The 22,581-nt window shown below is 42.3% G+C and overlaps 1 protein-coding gene across 6 annotated transcripts in view; it reads right to left on the bottom strand.

Moving 5' to 3' along the window:
• Nucleotides 1–1,797: 1,797 nt before the first annotated feature.
• GABRD (gamma-aminobutyric acid type A receptor subunit delta) overlaps nucleotides 1,798–22,581 on the bottom strand; it is an 84,526-nt gene continuing 63,742 nt past the window's right edge. For 3 of the 6 annotated variants that reach the window (XM_073656881.1, XM_073656882.1, XM_073656879.1), the window contains 4 exons: nucleotides 20,883–21,020; nucleotides 10,925–11,080; nucleotides 6,685–6,893; nucleotides 1,798–2,310 (listed from right to left, as the gene is read on the bottom strand). In XM_073656881.1, coding sequence (XP_073512982.1) covers nucleotides 2,032–2,310; nucleotides 6,685–6,893; nucleotides 10,925–11,080; nucleotides 20,883–21,020 — 782 coding nt within the window. In that variant the 3' untranslated portion in view covers nucleotides 1,798–2,031. The remainder of the gene's footprint in view (nucleotides 2,311–6,684; nucleotides 6,894–10,924; nucleotides 11,081–20,882; nucleotides 21,021–22,581) is intronic. The other 3 variants (XM_073656880.1, XM_073656883.1, XM_073656884.1) reach the window with 3 other exon arrangements.

Genomic DNA, 22,581 nt, shown 5'->3' with positions numbered 1-22,581 from the left:
AGCTCCCCACAGGTGGAGCTAGGCCTCAGGGCAGTGTACGGAAAGGGATGCAGGACAGGCGAGACCCAGCCGGGTCAGAGCAAGAACAGGGACAGACACGATAGTCACTTCAGTACCTTTTCCTGATGGAAATTCAGGCACGTCCCGGAGCACTGTAGGGTGAAGGGTGCATGTCAGGATCCTCCCCAATGAGTGGGTTTAGGGCCTCCTGTTTCTTGCCTCTGCGTAGTAAGTTTCTGACCTGCCTGGAGCTAGGCCTAACTTTGTCTCTGTCCTGCGCTGGCTGACCTTGTGGTAGGGCCTTTTCTTGGAGTACACACTCCTCAGCTTGCGGGGCCTATGTGTCTCCTGGCTCTGTTACGTATCAGCACTTTAGCGATCCTGGGACTTGTAGTCCTCCAGGGATTCCGGTTATATCTTACTGGGTCATAGAGATCCCGGTAAGCTTCGGACCCGGTGTCCGGTAAATGCTTCGGGGTGAGCTAGTTAAGCTCCTCTGCCCCCTATGTACTAACACTCCACTCGCCTTCGGCCTACTCGGGCCCTTACTAGGCTACTCACACTAACGGCAGCTTGCCGTGCTTCACCGATCTTATGGCGCCGGCACACCTAAAGCTCACTTCTCTGAGCTACACTGAGTCTTGGTCTGGATGAGCTCCACTGCAGGATAGCAATTGCAGGAGCTGGAACAGGCTTTTGTCCTCTGAGGTAACTTTTCTCAGACTGTACTGGACTCACTGCTAAACCAGAATAGACTAACCAACAACTAACTGCTGCCTGGCTCCACCTTCCTTATTTATCTATCCCTAACGGGCTCCCTCTGGTGGTCTGAGGTGGAAGGTGGAGATGTGTGAATGGTTATGGGGGCCTCTTGTGGAGGAATCCATCAATGCACTCTTCCAGGATCTGTGATACCAAGCGCAGCTGGGCGTCACACTGTTACTTTCTTTTTTCCTAACCATATAACTATATTGTGACCTTCACTGGCTTGCTGGGATCTATTGCCGTGCACCATCTAACAGACCATCAAGTGGCAAGAACTATTTTAGATATTTAATTGTTGGAAGGTAAAAAGGAATTATTTTTTCCCATTTTTCCTACTTGCCGGTTGACTAGGCAAGGACCCGAGATCTGACCCGCTTCAGCGTCCCTTCACTTCTCCTGTGCTGTAGAAGCGAAGTTACCGCTATTAGCAGCCTGGGAAAGTACATAGTCCGAACCAGTGACGTGAACATGCCCCTGGTCCGAACTGTCCATCGTCAGGAGCGCACCGCCCCCAGCAAAGCAGGAAGACGTGAGGCAGATAAGCTGAATGAGGAAGATGTAATCTGAGAGCAGCATGATGTAGGGGCAGAGTCCCTGATTCCAATGATGTATCACTGGCTGACTTATGTGTTGTTTCAAGAAAATTAGTGTTTTATCAGCAGGAGACTATCACTAGAGGACTAGGTGTCTCATGCTGTTTAGTCCTCCTTCTCTATGTAACCCTGCCCCTCCCACTGATGGGCAGCTTTCTACTTATACACAGTGTATGCAAAAAGCTGCCAATCAGTGGTGTGGGCGGGGTTATACAGAGCTCAGCAATCCGAGCACTGCCAGATCTGCAGCAGAAGAAACAATGATTGCATCAAAAGTGCAGCAAGCAGTCTAGTAAGTGACACATCGCTGGAATCAGGGGCTTTGCCCCTACATCATGCTGCTCTCAGATGGGGTTGATGGACTCCATTTGACATTAAATTATGATTTATAAATTACCAGGATAGGTTAATAGTCAACAAGTAACACCACGTAGTCCTTTATTACATTTTTGATGTTATACTGCATGCTGTTATTTTACAATTATATGGTGGTAAACACATTAAATGACCTTAGTAATTAAAATGCTACAGAAAGAAAATTTAAAAGATTGTTAGTTATATCATAGCAGTCACATACATGAAGGACTAGTATGAACTGTAACTATTTATTTAATCCATATAAATGTGTTATTAAGATTAGTTTGTGTTGTTGAATGTTACTCTATTTTTCTTTTTAATTTGTATAACCTGCCCAGTAAATAATATTCACTGCTGCAAAGGTTGCTGGGAAAATTGCTCGAGAATAGATATCGATTGTATCAGCATCTATGGGCTTCAGGTACATTTTCAGCCTCCCTTTGTTTTTAGGCGTTTGTTCACGTCGTCTTCTGACTTCTGGGAGGTCACTCATTGTGCTTGGAATGATTGTCTCTTTATATGATTGCTTACAACTTACTCCCAATATGGAAAATGTGAATGAAACAATGGCGTCTTTTCCATCTTGGAGAGTCACCTGAAACACAGGATCATTATGTCAATGTAGTCACAAGTATTAAGAGGGACGTTGCACTCAATATTAGTGGGTACCTTTACTCAATAAAATTGCACTAAGTTTCATTCTACAATCTTCACCCTGTCATTCATTTACAAATATGCAGTTTTCAGCCTGATCCAAGTTTTATATTTTTCTCTTTTGGAAGTGTCTCTCTGAGTAATATAGGCTGGATGTGAGTTCTTTGTGTGTTCAGGGTGCTGAGATTTTTATTAGCTCATACAGTTAGGTCCATATATATTTGGACAGAGACAAGATTTTTCTAATCTTGGTTCTAGACATTACCACAATGAATTTTAAACAAAAACAATTCAAATGCAGTTGAAGTTCAGACTTTCAGCTTTCATTTGAGGGTATCCACATTAAAATTGGATGAAGGGTTTAGGAGTTTCAGCTCCATAACATGTGCCACCCTGTTTGTAAAGGGACCAAAAGTAATTGGACAGATTAAATTATTGTAAATAAAATGTTCATTTCTAGTACTTGGTTGAAAACCCTTTGTTGGCAATGACTGCCTGAAGTCTTGAACTCATGGACATCACCAGATGCTGTGTTTCCTCCTTTTTGATGCTCTGCCAGGCTTTCACTGGTTGCTGTTTGTTTGTGGGCTTTTCTGTCTGAAGTTTAGTCGTTAACAAGTGAAATGCATGCTCAATTGGGTTGAGATCAGGTGACTGACTTGGCCATTCAAGAATATTCCACTTCTTTGCTTTAATAAACTCCTGGGTTGCTTTGGCTTTATGTTTTGGGTCATTGTCCATCTGTAGTATGAAACGACGACCAATCAGTTTGGCTGCATTTGGCTGGATCTGAGCACACAGTATGGCTCTGAATACATCAGAATTCATTCAGCTGCTTCTGTCCTGTGTCACATCATCAATAAACCCTAGTGACCCAGTGCCACTGGCAGCCATGCATGCCCAAGCCATCACACTGCCTCCGCCGTGTTTTACAGATGATGTGGTATGCTTTGGATCATGAGCTGTACCAAGCCTTCGCCATACTTTTCTCTTTCCATCATTCTGGTAGAGGTTGATCTTGGTTTCATCTGTCCAAAGAATGTTCTTCCAGAACTGTGCTGGATTTTTTAGATGTTTTTTAGCAAAGTCCAGTCTAGCCTTTTTATTCTTGATGCTTATGAGTGGCTTGCACCGTGCAGTGAACCCTCTGTATTTACTTTCATGCAGTCTTCTCTTTATGGTAGATTTGGATATTGATAGGCCTACCTCCTGGAGAGTGTTGTTCACCTGGTTGGCTGTTGTGAAGGGGTTTCTCTTCACCATGGAGATTTGGAGATTATTCTGCGACCACTGTTGTCTTCCGTGGGCGCCCAGGTCTTTTTGCATTGATGAGTTCACCAGTGTTTTCTTTTTCTCAGGATGTACCAAACTGTAGAATTTGCCACTCCTTATATTGTAGCAATTTCTCGGATGGGTTTTTTCTGTTTTTGCAGCTTAAGGATGGCTTGTTTCACCTGCATGGAGAGCTCCTTTGACCGCATGTTTACTTCACAGCAAAACCTTCCAAATGCAAGCACCACACCTCAAATCAACTCCAGGCCTTTTATCTGCTTAATTGAGAATGACATAACGAAGGGATTGCCCACACCTGTCCATGAAATAGCCTTGGAGTCAATTGTCCAATTACCTTTGGTCCCTTTAAAAACAGGGTGGCACATGTTAAGGAGCTGAAACTCCTAAACCCTTCATCCAATTATAATGTGGATACCCTCAAATGAAAGCTGAAAGTCTGAACTTCAACTGCATCTGAATTGTTTTGTTTAAAATTCATTGTGGTAATGTCTGGAACCAAAATTAGAAAAATGTTGTCTCTGTCCAAATATATATGGACCTAACTGTATATCTGCATAGCTTCTAATATGTAATTTCCTCTTCATGTGCTTTCCTCCTTTTCTATAGACTGTTTTCTCTGCCCACCTTGAGACACTTTTCTCCCTGTCCACTGCTGTGGAGATGTGTACAACACCCACGTCCTCCTCTCTACTGCTATCTCCATCTGTAGGAGAAGGGAGGAAAAGAGCGGAGAGCGGTCAAAACTGTTCAGGTGCTCAGACGGATTTGTAGCAGCCACAAATATATATATAGCGGGACCGCCCTTGGCCGGCTCTTCCCAGTACCGTCACAGGTGATTGATAGGTCTCAACCTCATATGTACATAAGAACAGATCTGTCAAACACCTGCAGAGGTGCTGGGAAGAGCTGACCGGTGGCACATTTTTCAGATTCACTACTACTACTGGTCCATGCTTACGAAATGCACCCAAAGACAGCACGGTGTTGTGAGTGTTCAGACCAAACAGCACCAATGACATATTTTTTTCTTTTTGCAACTAATAAGCTGTATTTTCTGAAACCGGAGAACTCCTTTAATAAATAGAACCTGATATATACCCAGTCAGTATGAATTTATTTCATTCTTGCAGAAAAAAGAATGTAACCACACAAAGTAACGTCAGTAAGAACAGCTTCAGGGTGTAGATTTACAGGGTTAATGTCACTTATTAAATGTAATATTCAGGCTTTAGATAGATTAAGTGTACTCTACGCCAGATATTACACTAATGACCGTCAAACTATATCATTTATATATATAAAAGCTCAATTCAACACAGTATTTACCAGGAGAGATATTTGGGAATATGCAACTCACTGGTTGTCCACTCCAATTTTTTATTTCACAAACTATCCCAGCGAGGTGTAAAAATAAGAATATAACAAAGTCATCTATCCGTTCACAGCTGACAGAGAACACAAGCATAGTGACAGCTATACAGAGGAGCATTGGGATCTGTGGATGAGCATGTGTCATTTTTTATGAAATGACCCTTCTATTTATTCGTTTGTCTAAAGAGCATCATTTTCTCCTACGCCTCATGATTCTCCTGTCTTTCCTTTATTTTTTGTCCATTTTGGTTATAGACCCATTGTCACAGTGATACAGCGACAGAGTGGGGCCAGAAGATCACACCGTCTGGTTACCCAAACCCCTGCACTTATTAGATCTGCTACACCTTCCTTTTAGCAGTTCAGGTCTTCCTTGCTCTGTTATTGCAAGGGTTAATCAGTTCTGTCTATCTCCTGGAGCTCTCCATCCTACTTTGTCTCAGCTGTTCAGTCTTGGCCACTCCTCTCAGGTATATATGTTCACCACTTGCACTAGGGAATTGCCGGTGATAGCTTACAACTTCCTGGTCTAGTATTGAAGGAGTAGTCTGAATTAGTTGCAGTCTGTTTGTGTTCTTTTCAGGAAATATCTGCATGGATTTGGTATTGTGTGCTTATCCTAATCCTTTTCCCATTTGTCCCTCGTACTGTTCCCTCGATTTCCACTCAGTTGTTTTGTCAGTGTATTTGTATGATTCTAGTATTCTTTTATCCCTGTCTGTTTCCCCTGTCTGTCAGGTTTGTATTATCCTATACACTTCTGTACCATACCTCACTGGGTGGGGGAGGAAACAGATCACCGTGTTTATAGGATCACAGCAAGGTACAAGACCCCAGCATCTCCACCATCAGGGGTAATCTGGGGAATTGGGATAGCCTAGGGTTCCCCTAGCTGGAGGGACAGGGAAGGAGCCCATTTCCCCTGGAAATTTTGCTACAGTATCGTGACACCCATTGTCTGACTGTCTCCTAGTCCTGGGCCTACGACAGTCACACTTCTCTATCTGGCATCTGATGAATGAGTCTGGGTTTAGCAAATGCTAGGAGAACATTACCCGCCTGATTGCATTGTGCCTCCTGTACAGTTTGGTGGAGGAGGGATAATATAATCGGCTTGTTTCTCAGGGTCGGCATTGGCCCTCTAGTACTAGTGAGTGGAAATGTTAATGCTTCAGCACAAGTCATTTTGGACAATTGCAGTCTCCAGCTTTGTGGGAACAGTTTTGGAAAGTCAATTTTACATTTCCCATTATTGTGCCCAGTGCACAAGGTCCATAAAGACATGGTTGGTGGAGTTTGGTGAAAGAACATGATTGGCCGCACAGAGTCCAGACTTCAACCTCATCCAACACCTTTGGAATTAACTAAAAAGGAGATTGTGAACTTGGCCTCTCCCCAAAATCAATATCTGACCTGAGAAATGCTCTACTGAATAAAAAAGCAAAAATACCTACAGACATCATCAAAATCTTGTAAAAAATCTTCCCGGAAGAGCGGGAGCTGTTATAACTGCAAAAGAGGAACTAACTCCATATTAATGTCTATGGATCTGGAATGGGAAGTCAGAAAAGCTCCTGTGGGTGCAATGTGGAGAGGGCACATACTTTTGTCCATAGAGTGTATATTATCAGAGCTTAGCCCTTTGTATTACCTTTCCTTTTATCTTGTGATCCACTGACTTCTTCTGCTTCTTCATATAATCAGCATTATAGTGAGCAAATGCAAATTCTACAAGGGCTGCAAACACGAAGAAATAGCATATCAAGAAGTAGACATCCAGAGCTTTCACTGCAGATGCTCTGGGAAGTGAAGAACTTGCACTGACCATAAGAGTTGTCATTGTAAGCACAGTGGTTATTCCTAGGAAAGCAAAAGATCTAAATTATTTATGCTTTTTACTTTTTTTATATACTCAAAATGCAGCATCTACTCAGGTATATAAGGGCCTCTATGTATGAACTGGAGGATGTGCATTAAATATTGACCTAAATCTGTTTTTTGGCATTTACTTTGACACATACAAAATCAAAATCTACATGGTTAACCCCCATTTTTGCATTTTCGTTTTTTGCTCCCTTTGTTCCCAGAGCCATAGTGTTTTTATTTTTTGGGCAATATGGCCATGTGAGGGCTTATTTTTTGCGGGACGAGTTGTACTTTTAAACGCCATTACTAGTTTTACCATATCGTGTACTGGAAAATGGGAAAAAAATTTCAAGTGTGGTGAAATTGCAAAAAAAATGCAATACCACAGATGTTTTTTTTTTTTACCACGTTCACTGAATGCTAAAACTGACCTGCCATTCTTATTCTCCAGGTCATTACGGGTCCGTAGATACCAAACATGTATAGGTTCTTTTTTATTTAAGTGGTGAAAAAAAAATCCAAAATTTGCTAAAAAAAAAAAAAAATGGCGCCATTTTCCGAGACCCGTAGCGTCTCCATTTTTCGGGATCTGGGGCTGGGTGAGCGCTTATTTTTTGCGCGCCTGGCTGAAGTTTTTATTAATACCATTTTGGGGTAGATCCGATGTTTTGATCGCCCGTTATTGTATTTTATTGCAATGTTGCGGCGACCAAAAAAAAGTAATTCTGGCGTTTAGAATTTTTTTCTCGTTTCGCCGTTTACCGATCGGATTAATTCTTTTTTTATGTTGATAGATCGGGCGATTCTGAACACGGCGATACCAAATATGTGTATGTGGGATTTATTTTTTATCATTTTATTTTGAATGGGGCAAAAGGGGGGTGATTTAAACTTTTATATTTTTTTAATTTTTTTAATATTTTTAAAAAAAGTTAATTTTTTTTTTACTTTTTGCATGCTTCTATAGTCTCCATAGGAGACTAGAAGCAGCAACTGTCCGATTGCCTCTGCTACATACAGGGGATCAGCAGATCCCCTGTATGCAGCAGAAATGGTCTTGTGCTATGAGCGCCGACCACTAGGTGGCGCTCATAGCGACCAGCTCATGACAGCCGCAGGCGTCTGCTGAAGACCCTGGGTTGTCATGCGCGACAATCGGTGACCCGCGATCACATGACGGGGTCGCCGATCGGTGGGGCTTAGGACGCGCTTCTCGGAAGCGCGCGTTAAATGCCGCTGTCGGAGATTGACAGCGGCATTTAACATGTTAACAGCCACGGGTGGATCGCAATTCCACCCACGGCTGTTGCGGGCACATGTCAGCTATAATAATCAGCTGACATGTGCCCAGTTCAGTGCGGGCTCACCGCCGGAGCCCTCACTGAACCGGGTGTCATGACATAGGACGTATTAATACGCCGTATTTCTTAAAGGGGTTAAAAAGGTAACATCCATTGGTACACATGTATTGGTATTCTATGCTCATGTTCACAAAATATGTGCTATGCAGGTCCATATATTCTGAATTTTCCTCTCTCTAGAGCAGGGATCTCAAACTCAGCTGAGTATATGGGCCGCACACGGAAAAAAATTGAATTTGGGGGGCCGCATTCTTTGCATGACAAAGTGACATTTTTAGTGATACCATTTTTTTCTATACACCTTTTGAACTGGTCCTCATCTTGTAGTAATGCCCCATCCTGGTCCTCATCTTGTAGTAATGCCCCATCATGGTCCCCATCTTGTAGTAATGTGCCCATCCTGGTACTCATCTTGTAGTAATGTGCCCATACTGGTCCTCATCTTGTAGTAATGTGCCCATCCTGGTCATCATCTTGTAGTAATGGGCCCATCCTGGTCCTCATCTTGTAGTAATGTGCCCATCCTGGTCCTCATCTTGAAGTATTGCCCCATCCTGGTCCTCATCTTGTAGTAATGCCCCATCCTGGTCCTCATCTTGTAGTAATGCCCCATCATGGTCCTCATCTTGTCGTAACGTCCCCCATCCAGGTCCCCATATTGTAGGAATGTCCTCATCCAGGTCCCCATATGTTCCCATCCAGGTACCCATATGTTCCCATCCAGGTACCCATATGTTCCCATCCAGGCGGCCATATGACCCCATCCAGGTGCCCATATGTCCCCATCCAGGTGCCCATAGTGCCCATATGTGCTCACCCAGGCGCCCCTATGTCCCCATCCAGGTGTCCATAGTGCCCATATGTGCTCACCCAGGTGCCCATACGTCCCCATCCAGGTGCCCATAGTCCCCATATGTGCACACTCAGGTGCCCATACGTCCCCATCCAGGTGCCCATAGTGCCCATATGTGCACACCCAGGTGCCCATACCTCCCCATCCAGGTGCCCATAGTGCCCATATTTGCTCACCCAGGTGCCCATATGTCCCCATCCAGGTGCTCATAGTACCCATATGTGCTCACTCAGGTACCCATTTGTCCCCATCCAGGTGCTCATAGTGCACATAGCAGAAAAAAGATTCTTCTCACCTGTCCTCCATTCCCTCGGTACCATAGACCCCTTGACAATCGCGGCCCGGTCCAGGAGCCGCCGACATCAGCGCTGTAGTGCAGTGTATTGCCGCGCAAAAACCCGGCTCTCTGCACAGCTATACCAATACCAGCCTATCAGAGGCCAGCAGCTGACATCTGTGCATGTCAGTGACGTCATACGCCGCCGCGCTAGGACACAGATGTCAGCTGCTGGCCTCTGATAGGCCGGCGGCTAGCATTGGTATTGCTGTGCAGAGAGCCGGTTTCTGCGCGGCAATACACTGCACTACAGCGCTGATGTTGGCGGCTCCTAGACCGGGCCGCGATCAGGGTCTATGGTGTCCGCGGGCAGCATGAAGCAGCCAGAGGGGCCGCGTGTTTGAGACCCCTGATTTAGAGTTTGTTCACACGTAGTCTTTTTGCCTCTTTTTTTCCATGCATTTTTTTAATGCGGATAAAAAACAGTGTTTTACAGTAGCAGCAAAATAAATGAGATTTCTAAAGTGTCAATCAGGCAGTGCGCTTTTTTATCCTTGTGTTTTTTGAGGTGCAGAGTGTTTTGTTTTTTTTTTAAAACGCAACAAGTAAATTCTTACAGCCTTTTTGCTCTAGATTTTTACCCATTCTATTGAACTATTGAATTAGTAAAAAGTGCATGAAAAAAGCTCAGCGATTTTCCTGCCAATACTGCAGGGAATAAAAATAAAACAATGCAAAACCGCACTGTCTGAACATACCCTAATGCTACATTCCCACGGTGAGGTTTTGGTGAGTTTTTGACTCTACAGAATTTCAGCACCATTTCGGCACTTGTTATTTAAATTATGTTACTTGCGTTTTTGTGCATTTTTTTACATGCGTTTTTATCACGTTTTAGTCTCTTGTTGGTATTTTATGCTTTAAGTAAAGCAGCTTTGTTTTTGATACTTCCTGATATTTGGCTTTATGCTGCGGATTACATGTGTTTTTGATGAGTTTCTGATACGAAAACACACTAAAAACGCATTTGCATTTTTTACCGGCACATTTTCCACATCTAATGCAAGTCTATTGGGAAAATCCGCACAGAAAACTCAGCGTAATTGACATGCTGCAGATCAGAAACATGCACCGCAGGTCAATTCCATGAATCCATAAGAAAAACAAAAAACATGCTCCATTATGGAGGCATTCTGCCCTAGAAGTAATGTGGTCACCCATGGAGTACTGCTGACCAGTGATCTACTCTGTGTACATGGAATCACCGTGAGCATAAAGCCTAAAAAATATCAATACAATGTGCTTAATTTACTGGTAACACCTGATATATCCCAGTGACAAAAGTAATTAAAAAAAAAAAACACAAATCACTTTGTTGCATCCAAAAAAAACCTGAACCTTTATTATATCTTTTATTAAGATATAATAAAAACAAATGAAATAAACATTTCAATTAAAAAAAAATATATAAAATAATTGCTCTTGCTCTAACAATTTTTAGAAAAAAAGTTACTTCCAGTCCATAGAAAATTACCGAGTGATACTCGTGCAGGGACGGCAGACTGACTGATCCAAAATGAAACCCATGACATGGCCACAAGTAAGATGGATGGCACATAGGACTGTATGATGTACATCCCTCGATTTCTTTTCAACTGAAAACGGAGAATCAGTCTGGGAAACTGACCTGCTGAAATATAAAAGAACTGTCAGAAGTTTTCACACCCCACACCCAATACATTGCACTGATGGCAGCTAGTAAGCCTGGAACAGATTGTGCTAATCGGATATTTGATCCAGTACATAATTGTATATTTTGCACAAAGCCGGAGAAACAAGCATGAAATACTTTGCATGTCACATCTCACCGCACATTGTTTATACGTGGTAACAGCCTTAGGCCGGGTTCATACGACCATATTTTCGGTCCGGACCAATGTTATTCAATGGGACAGTGTAGATGAGCGATTTTTTTTCCCTAACAGAATCTGCATGAAAAAAAAAAACAGCATGCACAAGTTTCTCCCATAAATCTGATGAAACTTATTTACAGTGGCATGTAAAAGTTTGGGCACCCCTGATCAAAATTATTGTTATTGTGAACAGTTAAGCAAGTTGAAGATGAAATGACCTCTAAAAGGCCTAAAGTTAAAGATGACACATTTCCTTTGTATTTAAGACAAACAATATATACTGTATATATTGTCATTTTTTACATTTTAAAAACTACAAAAAGGAAAATGGGCTGATGCAAAAGTTTGGGCACCCTGCATGGTTAGTAACTAGTTGTACCCTCTTTTGCAAGCTTTTTGTAGCCAGAAAAGAGTTTTTCAATTCTTGTTTGAGGGATTTTCATCCATTCCTCCTTGGATAATTCTTTCAGTTCTGGCAAATTCCTGGGTTATCTTGCATGTACTGCTATTTTGAGGTCTAGCCACAGATTTGCAATGATGTTCAGATCAGGGGACTGTGAGGGCCATTGAGAGCCAAACTTTTATACAACACTGTAAGTCTATGGGTGCACCAAAAAAAAAATTGGATGCCATACGGAGCCATAATATAACATCTTTTTTTTTACGGATACATTGCAAATCTGTAACACAGGAAACTATAAATGGTCTTGTAAATTATTAATGGCTGCTATTGTAAAAAAACAGATTGTATATGGACTGCACACAGATAGCAAGTGAGAAAAAAAATGATCCCATTTTTCTGGATGAAACTCTAGTTGATTTTTATATGCTCATGTGAACCCCTTAGGGTCACACTGTTGTATATTCTCTGTTCCTAGAGATTTGGATCGATTATGGTAATGACACTCCAACCAAATTTGGACCCAAGTTTGATCAGAGTATCAGCTTAGTGAGATCCGATTCTTTCGGATGAGAAAATGTAGCACAGGTGAGAAGATGTAGAACAAAATCTCTCCATCTTCTCCATTGTGTGAGTCTGTGGAAATGTCACTCGAGTGCAGTCCGATGTTTTCCACACACCTATAGACTTGAACGCGTGAGTGTGATTTGATTAGCGCTGCAAATCGCAGAGTGCTGCGACTTTTTTCTCATGGCGAATCAGTATGAGAAAAAAATCCTGATCATCACTGCCCCATAGAATAACATTGGTCTGAGTGCTATCTGATAAAACATCAGATAGCACTAGATCGATGCATACGCTCGTGTGAACCTATACTTAAAGTGACCTTGAATCCTCCATATTAAGGGTAGATTCACACAAATGTAATAATAATAATAATCTTTATTTTTCTATAGCACCAACATATTCCAAAGTGCTTTACATACATCATCATTGCTGTCCCCATCAGGGCTCACAATCTACATTCCCTATCAGGATGCCTTTGGAGTGTCAGTGGAAACCCATGCAAACACAGGGAGAACATACAAACTCCTTGCAGTTGTCGTCCTTGGTGGGATTTGAACCCAGGACCCCAGCGCTTCAAGGCTGCAGTGCTATCCACTGAGCCACCGTAAATGTATAAAATATCATTCAGAATTTCATCCCAAAAAAAATGGGATCTGTTTTTTACAGCAGTAGCTGTTGTTTACAGTTTCTTACGTTACAGAATTGCATTGTATGCGCAAAAATCAGATGTTATACTGTGGCTCCATATGGCATCCGATTTTTTGGCTCACCCATAGACTTGAATGGGCGAGTCTCATCCGAGTTACAGAAGAAACTAGTGCACGCTGCCATTTTATCCACACACAGATTCAGACAAGAAATGTCGTTCAGTTGTGCCCACTTATATTTCCATTCACTGCAATGAGAAAATCGGAAGTAAAAAAGATGAGACTTTGGGCTCTGGGCTGATTTCTGGTGGTGTAAGTCTATTTTGAGGGACACAAAAAATTGGTAGACGACGCTATTGCTTCCTGTAACAAAAAAAATTATTGCAGTGAATTGAAATGTGTATGTGTGGGCAAGACTTATTACCATAGTATAGAGCATTTTCCCAATGTGAACGCAGCATAAGAAAAGATGCTCTAGAATTTACATTTCATGGGGACCTTGTCATAGCGTTATTCTCCATCATGAAAATGTATCCTGTGGATAGACAATAACGCGCAGATCGGTGGGGGGCTAGACAGCTGGAATATCTCCAGAAATCCCATAAAAAAACTAAAAAAGCAGAGAAACGCATGAGTGGCCAAAGCTCCAATGCAATGGAGCCTTTTTTTTGGGATCAGTGGGGATGACAGCAGTTTTGAAAATGTTGACTGATGCTGTTTTTAAAATGGTATCACTTTTGTTTTTTTTTTCAATATATAGGACCCCCAAAGTCACTTCAAGACTGAACTGGTCATTAAAAAAATAAAGTTTGTAAATTTACTTGAAAAAATGAAAAATGACTGCTACATTGTTAAACCTTCTAAAATACTAACAAAATAAAAGAACATTTTACAAATGATGCTGATGTAAAGCAGACATGAGGGAAATGTTATTTATTAATGTTTTTGTGTGGTATGACTATCTGGATTAATAAAGGAATAATCATTCAAAGTTTGAATATTGCAAATTTTTTGAAATTCCCGTCAAATTTCTGATATTTTTATAAATAAACACAAAACTTAGCGTCCTAAATTTACCATTATCATAAAATATAATGTGCCACTAGAAAACAATCTCAAAATCACTGGGATATATTGAAGCGTTCCAGAATTATTACCGTATAAAGTGACACTGGTCAGATTTCAAAAAAGTATTTATTATTAATTAATAATCACTGCATTCGTTGATTCTGACAAGTGTGAACGCTGAAGTACTGTTCATTTGTATGTGATCGGTTAATCTTCTAAGCAGCAAGAATGGTATAAGCCGCTTTAACACCAGAAGGGAAATATTAAACTGTGTCTACATCTAAAAATTGAATAATTGCAGCTCATAAACCTTGTGATTCAACTTTTGTCTCTCTCTGCTAATATCAAAAGGAACTTATTAGCAGTTTTATACTTCTCCAACTGCGGGCAAGTCTCCCTTATTACAGAGAGTTACCCTTGGCTTGATTGACAGGTCTTTGCCTATAAGCCAAGCCTATAATCTAAGCCTAAAAGCCAAGCCAGGCAGGGAGAAGCCAGAAGGAGCTGCTCAGCAGACTTCTCCCTGCACATGACTTCTTTTTCAAGCTATGATTTTACTGAACCTAAATTTGGACCATTTTTATAAAGTTAAAGTTTAACTAAACTTTTAAAAGCATTTTGCTATCTTGCAGCACCTTCAATGCCCTTTTGTCAGGAATTCTGTTGCCTTTTACAGTTTGATCACTAGTGGTCGCTATTGTTCACTTTAATAATTGTGCTGCAGTTTCACTCCTTACCACTGGGGCTGCTGTTGTGCTCTACAATTGCCCTTTCCAAGATGGCGTATTCTGAATCCATGGAATCCATCTTGTTTCCTGTTTGGGCCTACTTAAAGCCACATGGATCTCTCACTCATTGCTTGAGTATTGTGTCTAGCTGTTAGCTTAGCTTCAGTCTCCAGCTCCTGAACATTCTTACCCAGTCTGTTCCAATTTATCTACGGATTGTTTCCTACAACTCCTTGTTATCTCCAAGAACTTCTACTACCGCTTGCTGTTCCTGCTTATGCTCCTTCGGCCACTGGATTCCAGCAGTACTATGCCAGTATCGTAACCTGTTGATCGGTTCGGGTCTAAGTCTTGAGACCGCCACCTATCACTTAGACCATAGTATAGACAAGGTCAAGGAGATTATTAGTGAGACACCCCTCTATGAACTCAGAATGTCTTTTAGGGTATATGACTTTTCTAATCCTAATCACCCTTTTAATTCTGCACAATGACAAAGCAGCTATATATTGAAGCCTAAAAAGCAAGATAATGTTGGTATACTTTATAAATTATGCTAACAAAAACAATCATAATTTTCAAGAGTTTTGAAAGAACTGTCTGACATATGAAAAGCCTCCATGAAAGGATGTACTTTATTATGACATTTAAAAGTAGAAAGAAATATTAATAAATTACTATACCCAACTACAATGCCATTAAGCTCATCCTACAAAAATCCCTATAAATTACCCTACATGACCGCAGAGGTTGGCACCCTAAACAAACATGCAAGAAAGGCACCCCATGCTCACCATCGTAGGAGTACCTAGACTACCCTAATAAAGAAACTCCTGTATGTAACATCCCTGGCACCGTGCTGGCATGGCTTACCATCTCCCACCATGCAAGACCGCCAACTTACCTACTAGTTCTAGGCTGCACACTATGCTCGTCTACCTGCTGTGTGCATGTCTCTTGTCTGCTGGCTTAGGGGGGTGGCGCTGGCACTTCCTGATTCTTAAAGTTACAGTGTGCGCAGTCTTAATGCATCCCCAGCCTATTGCTGTGAGTCACTGGATACTTAAATTTCCTCCACCTAGTGGGAGGTGCCTGAGCAACTCTTTCTTTCAGTGTGTTCTATGCAACTGAGTTGCCAGGTCCTGTCCTGTATCTTGTCTGCTTCTGCCACCCTGAGGGCTAAGTACCCAGGCCTGTTATCTGTATCTGTGACTTCTAGTCTTTTCTGCCACCCTGGGGGCTGTATGCCCAGGCTCGATCCTGTATCTCATTCCAGTGTCAGTTCCTGTCTGAACTGTGTCCTAACCCGTTACCTGTTTGTCTGTATGTCCGATCCTTCCCTTTTCCTGCAGTGTCTGAACCAGTACCTAACTCCCATTCATTGTCTCTGTACTTCTGTTTGTGAGTTTTGTGTCCACTCGCTACTTCATTGCAAGTACCTTGTGAGTATCTGGTTCTGCTTGTCCCGTTTCCCTGCCTCCGTATCTACCTCCTGTGTTCTAGCTATCTTCCTGTGTTTCCCAGTCTGTTCCTTGTGAACAGAGCGCTGTCCTGTCCTCCGCACCTGCGGCTCTGCTCCGCTTGTCCTCCGCACCTGTGACTCTGCTCTGCTCCATTTGTCCTCCGCACCTGCGTCTCTGCTCTGCTCCGCTTGTCCTCCGCACCTACGGCTCTGCTCTGCTCCGCTTCCCCTCCGCACCTGTGGCTCTGTTCCTGTATCCCAGTCTGTACTGGTCCCTAACCAGCCTGTTTACCTACCTGCCAGTACCCACTCGTCTGTATACCAGCCGTGCCTGCCAATACCCACCTGTCTGTATACCAGCCATGCCTGTCAATACCCGCCAGTCTGCATAACAACCAAACCTGCCCGTTCCTGCATTCCCCGGTGTGGGTCAACAGCTGTGTAACCGGGGTCTGACCTGGAGTAGCACCTGGGCCACCTCCCTCGTCCCTCCTCAGACCACGGAGTCGATTAAGCCGCCGTGCGTCCATGGTCGGATCTGGCGAGGCCCCAAGTCACGCCCCTCCAGGCACTGCTCGGTTCGTGGCCCAGTGGGGCCACTAACCACGCTCACACCAAACAGTCCGGGCGTGAGCGTAACCCTGTAGACAAGAATGCCTTAAAGAATTATAAAGGAAAGATGAAAGGTGTCGGTAGTTCTGCGCTCTTCCGTTAAAAGTGTTGTGTGCAGGCACAACACCTATAAATGAGTCAAAACCCGCTGCTGCTGCCCAGTGTCTGGAGGAAATGGTTCTTCCAGAGGTAATGGCAAAAACTGGAAGCTGGCACGTTTAGGCGGGCTGCGCTGCAGGAATGAAGAGGCTTGGGATTCCAAGATGGCTTTTATTAATACCAACGCGTTTCTGCGCCAGACCGGCGCCTTTCTCAAGGTATAAAAACCAAATGACTTTTTCATCTCTTTAAAGAATTATAAATCGCGGTCAGGTAGGGTGATTTGTAGGGATTTTTGTAGGGTGAGACATTGACTATTATTATGAGTATATATCTAGGCCCCATCTTGTTAATCACAATTACCCCCTAATATATGAATATTTATTTGTATTTATACTGTATGTTTATGCTGGTTTGGCTTGTGATTTATTTTGTGATCACCTTTAAACAGCTTAATAACATTGTGAGCACAAAAATATTCAAAATACACATATTATAAATCCAGGTTAGGAACAAAATGTATAGAGTGCCCCCTTAATAAACATTATGAGTGAATGGCGTACTCCCATAACAATAATAAACCAAAAGACCAAGCCAAAATGGAGTAGGCAAAGACCACCGACCCCAAGGGGATGAATAAAATCACCTATTATTAACTACAGTACAGACCAAAAGTTTGGACACACCTTCTCATTTAAAGATTTTTCTGTATTTTCATGACTATGAAAATTGTACATTCACACTGAAGGCATCAAAACTATGAATTAACACATGTGGAACTATATACTTAACAAAAAAGTGTGAAACAACTGAAAATATGTCTTATATTCTAGGTTCTTCAAAGTAGCCACCTTTTGCTTTGATGACTGCTTTGCACACTCTTGGCATTCTCTTGATGAGCTTCAAGAGGTAGTCACCGGAAATGGTCTTCACTTCACAGGTGTGCCCTGTCAGGTTTAGTAAGTGGGATTTCTTGCATTATAAATGGGGTTGGGACCATCAGTTGTGTTGTGCAGAAGTCTGGTGGATATACAGCTGATAGACTTACTGAATAGACTGTTAGAATTTGTATTATGGCAAGAAAAAAGCAGCTAAGTAAAGAAAAACGAGTGGCCATCATTACTTTAAGAAATGAAGGTCAGTCAGTGCGAAAAATGGGCAAACTTTGAAAGTGTCCCCAAGTGCAGTTGCAAAAACCATCAAGCGCTACAAAGAAACTGGCTCACATGAGGACCGCCCCAGGAAAGGAAGACCAAGAGTCACCTCTGCTTCTGAGGATAAGTTTATCCGAGTCACCAGCCTCAGAAATTGCAGGTTAACAGCAGCTCAGATTAGAGACCAGGTCAATGCCACACAGAGTTCTAGCAGCAGACACATCTCTACAACAACTGTTAAGAGGAGACTTTGTGCAGCAGGCCTTCATGGTAAAATAGCTGCTAGGAAACCACTGCTAAGGACAGGCAACAAGCAGAAGAGACTTGTTTGGGCTAAAGAACACAAGGAATGGACATTAGACCAGTGGAAATCTGTACTTTGGTCTGATGAGTCCAAATTTGAGATCTTTGGTTCCAACTACTGTGTATTTGTGCGACGCAGAAAAGGTGAACGGATGGACTCTACATGCCTGGTCCCCACCGTGAAGCAAGGAGGAGGAGGTGTGATGGTGTGGGGGTGCTTTGCTGGTGACACTGTTGGGGATTTATTCAAAATTGAAGCCATACGGAACCAGCATGGCTACCACAGCATCTTGCAGCGGCATGCTATTCCATCTGGTTTGCGTTTAGTTGGACCACCATTTATTTTTCAACAGGACAATGACCCCAAAAACACCTCCAGGCTGTGTAAGGGCTATTTGACCAAGAAGGAGAGTGATGAGGTGCTACGCCAGATGACCTGGCCTCCACAGTCACCAGACCTGAACCCAATCGAGATGGTTTGGGGTGAGCTGGACCGCAGAGTGAAGGCAAAAGGGCCAACAAGTGCTAAGCATCTCTGGGAACTCCTTCAAGATTGTTGGAAGACCATTTCTGGTGACTACCTCTTGAAGCTCATCAAGAGAATGCCAAGAGTGTACAAAGCAGTCATCAAAGCAAAAGGTGGCTACTTTGAAGAACCTAGAATATAAGACATATTTTTAGTTGTTTCACACTTTTTTGTTAAGTATATAATTCCACATGTGTTAATTCATAGTTTTGATGCCTTCAGTGTGAATGTACTATTTTCATAGTCATGAAAATACAGAAAAATCTTTAAATGAGAAGGTGTGTCCAAACTTTTGGTCTGTACTGTATATATTAAAAAATTCATCACAATCAAAAATATACAAATAGATCTGCACCATACTAATTGGCATTGGGACATGGGGTACATTTACCTGGCAGGACAGCAATACGGTCGCACATCCACTTGAGTATGCATCATACGAAACGCGCTTCAGAGCAGCTTGATGGGCTCATCAGATCTTCCCTTATTATGGGTAAGCACTACACAATGTACTGATCAGCATACCTCACTTTAGGTCACTGTTTAATTTTATCTATCCCTAATTGTTTTCATAGGGATTGATTAATATGGTGCTTGCTGATATTTATCATGTGTCTTGCTTTAGATTTTGATGTTCCCCCTACCATTTTCTCCTTATCAGGCTTATTTCTATATCCTCGGTTGTAATTATTTTTTTAATATATAGTTAAGAAAAGGTGATTTTATTCATTCCCTTGGTCGGTGGTCTTTGTTTACTCCATTTTGGCTGGCGCTTTTGGTTTATTAATAACATTGTAGTTGGGTTTAGCAATTTATTAATATTTTTTCAGACTTTTAAATGTAATAATAAAGTACATCCTTTTATGGGATTTTTCATATATTTTATAAAGTACAATGTAAAAAAACTATTTTTAATAGTTACTTCCTACTGGTCATTCTACTGGATCTCCCAGCACAATTGCAAAGAATTATTATTATTACTGAATTTTTTTTTTTTAAAAAGAGACATAGGGAGAATTTGCTGTTTCCACTGATATAGAAAAATATTGCTTTCATCTTGTGCAGATAAATTTTATTTAAATTTATCTAAGAAATTTTTTGTTGATTTGTTATTCTCTTCCATACAAGACACCCCGCTGATCTAATGAAGGCTGCTAGATGCTGATCTGCTGAATAATAAACAGTGGGGATATTGATTGCAGAGAGTGACACCAGAAATTAGACGTATATCTCACCCACCGAAATATATAAATGAGAGAAAGCCTCCTCTTGTAATGAAATTTATGAGCAATGTGCTAGAATCCTTCCACTGATTTACTTTGCTCAGAAGAGTTAATGTGTGGTCTAGAAATGTAGGAATCGAAAAAAATATAAATGTATACAGTGCAAAGAAATGATTTAAAGGTGTGTGTATTCTCATATTGTGGCATATGATATGGCTAGGATATGAATTAAAGGTATTCTTCAGGCACAATATACTGATGACCTATCTTCAAGATAGGTTATCAATAGAAGATCAATGGGGGTCCAACCTCCAACTCCAAACACTGAACAACTCCTCCAACTCCAAACCAGGCAGAATGAACTATCACTGGCAATTTCCAAATGTCAGTGGCAAGCATATATACCAGAGGAGAGTGTCCAAAACATAACAGCTGAGGCAATCCAGGATGGAGAGCTCCAGGAGATCAACTGAACTGATTAACCCTAGCAATGCCAGAGCAAAGAGAACCTGCAATGTTTAGTGTGATTGTGAAGCAGTTCTAACCAGTACAGGAGTTTGGGAAACCAGAAGTCTTGATCTTCTGGCTCCTCTCTATTGCGGTATCCATGTGACAGTCATGTCATTCTCTGGGAATAGCTACATCGCTGGAACAGCACCGCTGTAAGAAGGGAGTGTACCCTGTTTTAATTTGGGTCCTGAATTGATTAAGCCGGCTTTGTCCAATAGTGGAATCCCCCTTTAATGTGGCTGATTTGTTGTATAGTATATACACATGGTTACATTATTACCTGATTTGAAGTTCATCACCTCTTTGCTGAACTTGTAGTCAGTAATGGTGAATTGTGAAAGTTCCAGCTTATCTAGACCATGGATCTGGTTCTGGTTTTCTGACCAGTTGTAGAGAATATCTTCAGCTGAATATCCATCTGGAGGATATTGAAAAGTTATAATCCACCATAAACAGCACAAGACAAGGACGTTGTATGGAGTACGGCGTGTACGAGGTTACATAACTTGGTCAGTGAAGCACAATACCTAACAGTGACACTTCAACGCTCCCTCCGTTCTTAGTATTGCTCTGGGCAAATCATTGTCACTTCCATTTTACACAGACGAAACGCATTTATTTATTTGTCTGGTCTGACACAAGGGAGCAAAATATGTATTTGTCGAAATAAAAAGAAAATCATGAATTCTTATACTGTTAGTGGAAGAAAGTGATAACTATGTATACAAGTTCCTCATGATACATCAATACTTTATATGTATACAGGTCTTATCGTAAAAGGGGTAAGCGCATCACTAGGGTATGCTATTACTTCCCAATCAGCGGGGGTTTGACTGTTGGATTCCCTATAAATTCAATAAAATGAAGGAGCTGGGCTGCTTGCTGTTGTTTTGTTAAAATCCCTGTTAAATCTGCTGAAGATCTGGCAGATCTCTGGATGGTGAGCTATGTTTAACCCTGCCCACACCACTGATTGGCTGCTTTCTGTGTACACTGTGCATAGGCAGAAAGCTGACAATCAGTGTTGGGGACAGTGTTATGTAGAACTCATGAATATGGAGTACTACATGGTGGGAGGTTTACTAATCCTCTAGTGATAATTTCCTGCTGATAAAACAGTGATTTTATTCAAACTACAGCAAGCAGCCCAGTAAGTGACACATCGCTGGAATCAAGGTTTCTGTGTCTACATTATGTTGCTCTCAAATTAGGATTGGTGACAGACTTTTAGGAAACCGCTTGCTTAAGTTGATCACTTTTTGATAGAAAAGATGTGACAATACGTTAATCACAATATGAGCCTCCGCTGGGCTCCACACTGATGAGCTGAAATTTGTAGGTAAAGTTAGCAGCAAGTGTTCAATTCACCTACAGCATCATCACATGAGAAATGAAGCTTCTTGTTACGGACCCGGGTGGTGGAACCTCTGTGCTGCGGTGCAAGGAGGGACCCAGAGGGGCGTAACTAGGTATCAACTCGGAGCGACCAAGATCGCACGGCGGCTCAATCGACTCCGTGACCAGGGAGGGTCCGAGCAGAGGGACCAGGTGCAACTCTGGGGACGACCTTGTAAGGGAGCAGGTGACTCCTACGGTACAGATGGCAGGGACTGACCGATATTGCAGATGGGCACAGCAGGCAGGCTGACGAGTGATCCGGGTAGATGGACTAGCAGACACAGCAGGTGACAGGCGGGAGCCTCTAGGTAGGCTGTCAGGTGGTCACGGCAGGTGACAGGCAGGAGCCTCTAGGTAGGCTGTCAGGTGGTCACGGCAAGTGACGGGCAGGAGCCTCCAGGTAGGCACGGCAGGTAGCAAGCAGGAGCTTCCAGGTCGGCACGGCAGGTAGCAAGCAGGAGCCTCCAGGTAGGCACGGTAGGTAGTGGGCAGGTGCTTCCAGGTAAGGAGGCGGGCAGTGCCCATAGACAGACTGGCGGACAGAACGGAAGACAGAGTGTCGGGCTGGAGAGTAGTCAGGC

This window comes from Phyllobates terribilis, unplaced genomic scaffold (genome assembly GCF_046119375.1).
Source record: "Phyllobates terribilis strain yellow unplaced genomic scaffold, ASM4611937v1 Scaffold_12__6_contigs__length_324123572, whole genome shotgun sequence".
NCBI classification, from domain to species: domain Eukaryota; kingdom Metazoa; phylum Chordata; class Amphibia; order Anura; family Dendrobatidae; genus Phyllobates; species Phyllobates terribilis.
Note: the sequence above shows the minus strand (reverse complement) of the source record. Positions and strands in the feature narration are given on the sequence as shown.